We start from the raw sequence: 4,983 nt of genomic DNA, 5'->3' as shown, positions 1-4,983 counted from the left end.
GTACAATCTATCGGCCTTCCTTTATATCAATTACATCTAAAAATAAAGTTTTCCTCTTTTAAAAAAATTATTTTTTTTTTTTTTGCATGATGCCTTCAAATATGCAGCATTTTAATAGTTCTAATGTTCTGTGTTTAATAGTAATAATGTGCTTTGTTTAATAGTAATAATGTGCTTTGATTAATAGTAATAATATTCTTTGTTTAATAGTAATAATATGCTTTGGTGGGTTTTTTTTTTTTTTTTGACAATCATAAATCATTTTACTTAGTGTTTCATCTTCCTAGTACTTTTAGAAATGTGTAATGTTTCATGTCTAATCTAACTTGACTAATATTAATTTTGTACCTCCCCTTCCACACTTTGTCTCCCTTAGGTGTCAAAGAACTTCAGTGAGGTTTTCCAGAAGCTGGTGCCAGGTGGCAAAGCTACACTGGTGATGAAGAAGGGTGATGCTGAAGGCAGCCAGTCTCAGGATGAGGGTGAGGGCGGTGGAGACAGTGAGAGGGGCTCTGGCTCACAGAGCAGCGTTCCTTCAGTGGACCAGTTCACAGGAGTCGGCATCAGAGTAATAATCTTTTTTTTTTAGTTATTCATTTTATCCCCTTTGACTGTAGATACTTGCTCTGTACAACAGTTGATTCTAATAAAAAATATGGGTTTATTATTATAGGTTTTTAAATCAGAGGCAAAGCTGAAATCATGTTCTCACCTTGATTGCGTTTCTAAATTCAATCAAAATATATTTGAAAAATGTTTTCATATATTTATATAATATAAGACAGTCTAATGTAATGTGAACAGTAAATGACCAAAAACTTTGTGGTGTATTTCTTGAATTATTCACATTATAATTCACACATTCAATCAGAGCTACAATAAGCATTAGAATGATGTCATGTTTCTTAATATTTTCTTTTCTTCGCCAGTGGTGGAAAATCAAATCTTATTTTGTGTCACCATGTGCCTCTAGTGTATGAGAGTTTCCTTGAGTTTTTTTCTGGAAAAACATGAATGTGTATTTCTGGAGTATTGGCAGCATATCCTTGGATAGCTGATCCATCCCCACAAAACAGAACCAAGATGAATTTGTTCATGCGATCAGCAATCCACAATTCTCTTCACTCTAAATTTATCTGCAAAGCTTTCATGATGGCACAGAGGCATTATGGTCATCTGTTGCATCATCTGTCTTCCCAAAAGAGAATCTAATAAAACAAATCAATTTTACCAAAAATAACAACTTTCTTTTTGTGTTTCTGCTTTGGGTTTCATTTGACAATCTAAACTCTGTCCATGTGTCCTGTGTAGGTGTCGTTCACAGGGAAACAGGGGGAGATGAGAGAGATGCAGCAGCTGTCTGGAGGTCAGAAATCTCTGGTCGCTCTGGCTCTGATATTTGCCATCCAGAAGTGTGACCCTGCCCCTTTCTACCTGTTTGATGAGATCGACCAGGCCCTTGACGCCCAGCACAGAAAGGCTGTCTCAGGTAAAGTGCTACCGTAAATATGTGTAAAGATACAAATAAGTACATCTCAAACACAAATTAATTGCTCTGAGGAGCAAGTGAAATAGAAACGCGTACAGTTTAATACAGTCTTTTTGTATTAAAAATGTTTTCACGAATAAATGTAGCAGAAAGTCCCAGCTTTCATTCTTTGTTAGAAAAAGAATGATTCATCTTTCAATCCCTCTCTGTATCATGTTCATTTCAGACATGATCGTAGAACTGGCAGGCCATGCCCAGTTCATCACCACTACTTTTAGGCCTGAGCTGCTCGAGTCTGCCGACAAGTTCTACGGTGTGAAATTCAGAAACAAGGTGAGTTTTCTGCTGAAGGTCAGGATTTGTGCAGTCCACAAGTGTCGTTCAAGTTTAATTTTATTATGCCTCTTTGCTGTCAACAGCCGGGACCAGAGGCTTTATGTTTTCAGGTTGTCCATCTGTCTGTCCCAGCCTTGTGAACGCAATATCTCAGTAACAGCTTAAGGGAATTTTTTCAAATGTGGCACAAAAATTGACTTGGACTCAAAGATGAACTGATTAGATTGTGGTTGTTAAAGGTCAAGGTCACTGTGACCTCACAAAACACCTTTTTGGCCATGACTCACTAATTCATACAGCAGTGATGACACAATTCAACACAAATGTCTAATGTTATTGTTAATAATAATGTTCTATAGAAACACTTCTGACCATTAGTCAGTGCTGTAACTCAGGAAGGGCAGATTGTGACCATATTTGTTGCAGCTTGGCGGAGGCCGACAATCGCAAGTAATTCTAGTTCTGTGTAAAACCATTTTTTGGGTCAGCAGAGGGAGACTGGCTTTACAGTTAAAAACATGGGTGTAAACTTCCAACCTGCTGTTGTGTCCTTAAACAAGGCAATAAATGTTCATTAGTGTTAGTAGTGCTCTCACTTGCCATACATACATAACAGAATTTCTTTCCCTTCCCTTTCAGCAAGTATTCCACAGTTCTCATTGATTTGTTATAGAAATGAACATCCTCACAGGGAGGACACTGTTTTTCTGTAAATTAAGGTTGGCAGGGAACAGACTAACGCCCACATTTTTCAGTCTAATTTGTGACTGTTGTTAATTTCTCTTACTGCTGTTGGTGATTCAAGCCACTCTTTTCTGTCGTCTCCTTCACATTTTCCCCCTCTAGACCAGGGTTTTCTGCTGAGCTGCCTCAGTGAAAGAAAAAACCTTCCCTTTGAGTTTTGAGGTTTCATAACATAAATGATTATAAAATGATACTGCTTAGTCAGAACAGCTCAATGGAGGCACTGATTGGTCATTAACTGTGTATTTGTGTTTTTAGGTGAGTCACATTGATGTGATTACAGCGGAGCAGGCCAAAGACTTTGTGGAGGATGACACCACCCATGGTTAATGGTCATCAGCTCTTCATCATCCCCCTCATCCCCCATCCTCCTCCGCCGCCGCCTCTACAGTGCACTGCGTAGCTCGAAGCCTTTCACGACAGGGCCCAAAGATAGAAATATCTCACTCAGTCCACCAGCCATTTTTAGTTCTTCTGTTAAAGATAAACTCAGACTTTCTCTAAAGGTGGGGATTTAATTGGATATATGTTTGCTGTTAAGGTTTGACATCATTTCATGCTGATAAAACTACAAATCTGAGAAATTAGTTGAAAATCTGCAATCAGAGACATTTCACATTTTCCTGTGTTGCAGTGCCTCTGTGTGGATTTGGCAAATAACAGAAGTGCAGTTCTTTTACGCTAAAAAAACCCTTCTGTCTGAAGAGGTCCTGAGGAGAGCACTTGTTACCTTTTGTGTTACTGTGATGAATTTTTGTAACAAACAGTAGTTTTGAGCTGAGAGTTGTTGATCTGCCATATGAAAAGAAAAATGCCAGAGAGGCTCTTAAAAGTAACAAAACTTCAGGACCTTTTCGGAAAAAAATCTTGTGTACAGTAAAAACACTTTTGATATTACTTAGATGAAGATTGTTAAACTGAAACCTTAAAGCTCAGTTGAGATGGACAGGTCTTAAACTGATTGGTGAAGGTTTTTGTTGGCACCCATGGAGTAAAAAAAAAAGAGTACTTGTTCACTCTGAGGTTTCTGTAATGTATACTCTTTGTACTCATGAAACAATGCTAACCTTTATCTGTCATAACCAGCCACATGGCTTCAAATGTTTAAAGGCTGTGGTTCCTTTCAATGGTTGTTGCTATACTGTGTATTTTCCTGTTTTTTAGGTAATTTAAATATATGAAAGGTTTAATTCCAAAACACCAGATATCCATTTTGGAAATCAACACAGCCTCTGATTTGATATTTCAAAAACAGAAATGATTCACTGGTGGATAACTGTTCATCTATTTGGGTCCTCAAATGACTCAACTTCATTAGTAAGCCAAGTTGTAATTAATCTTTTGTTTATTTTCTAAATGGATATATTGTTTGGGATTAAGCTCCTCATATGTTGTACCTTGGTTCAAACCTGCTTTTTAAATGTTTTTGTTCATTTTTATGTAATTAGAAAACATACAAAAATAATAAAAGATTTAAAAATAAACTGTATGACACAGTTAGTATTACATGACATTTTTAAGGACCACTAGGGGGTGCTGTGCAACTGATACCCGACATAGCCTGTGACATGGTTAAAGCAGTGTTCATACAGAGAAAAAGTCTGAAGTTAGGTGGAACTTTTGAGGATATGTGACGCATTATTCCACAGGAAAAATGTGTGCCTAAACATTTATATTTTTTAATTCATACACAGCAAATATGTTCCAAATTAATCCTACATAGTTTAAAAACAACTGATATATTGGGAACATCTTTGACTAAATTCAAAATTTTAAATGTCAACATGTGTTCTCATTGATTGGCCATGATAGTCTGTCATTGGGTTTTGTTATTTCTGTATTTTTGTTCTATGGCCTGCTTTCTTTTTTTTTACATTATGTGCGTGCCTGTATTTCATCCTTCAATTTGACCACCAAATTAACTCAATTAGATCAATTATAGTTCATCTTGAAATATCTAGGGAAGGAAATTCCATCCACAGCAGCTGCACCTTCAGCGTCAAGGCACACAGGAGACACAAGGTCAGCAACTGTCTGGCATCAAGGTCAGAATCTGGCACACATTACACAGCCCTTACACCTGTGTTATATTTTGTTGTTGATATCAATGACCCTGTTGAATTACAGGGAGATCCCACATGGCACACATGGCGTGGCTGTCATTTTGGTGTAACATCACCTTGCACTGGCAGCATGTCTGAAAGGTTGTGACCTCCTGAGATGAATTCGTAGATCCCCGTTGTAATACGGCAGACCTCTAGAGCATCTCATTCTACACTGTCCGCCAGGGCTTGCACTGTGCCTTATGTCAGAAGGTTTTAACCTTTGAAAGCAGAGAACCTACTACTGTCTTTTGTAAGCATTGTGCCGCACTTGATGATGCCAGTGCAGATGTTAGAAGTGATCTAACTGTG

General features: G+C 37.7%; 1 protein-coding gene across 1 annotated transcript in view; it reads left to right on the top strand.

The window, feature by feature from the left end:
• smc3 (structural maintenance of chromosomes 3) overlaps positions 1-4,053 on the top strand; it is a 25,563-nt gene extending 21,510 nt beyond the window's left edge. The window contains exons 25-28 of the mRNA XM_023424554.2: positions 377-568; positions 1,312-1,489; positions 1,716-1,822; positions 2,828-4,053. Of these exons, the coding sequence (XP_023280322.1) occupies positions 377-568; positions 1,312-1,489; positions 1,716-1,822; positions 2,828-2,899 (549 nt within the window). The 3' untranslated portion in view covers positions 2,900-4,053. The remainder of the gene's footprint in view (positions 1-376; positions 569-1,311; positions 1,490-1,715; positions 1,823-2,827) is intronic.
• The last annotated feature ends 930 nt before the right edge of the window (positions 4,054-4,983 follow it).

The sequence above is a fragment of the Seriola lalandi genome, unplaced genomic scaffold, assembly GCF_002814215.2.
Source record: "Seriola lalandi dorsalis isolate HSWRI2012SDOR001 ecotype SW California unplaced genomic scaffold, Sedor1 jcf7180002054742, whole genome shotgun sequence".
Lineage (NCBI taxonomy): Eukaryota > Metazoa > Chordata > Actinopteri > Carangiformes > Carangidae > Seriola > Seriola lalandi.
This window is presented reverse-complemented; position numbering and strand designations above follow the sequence as displayed.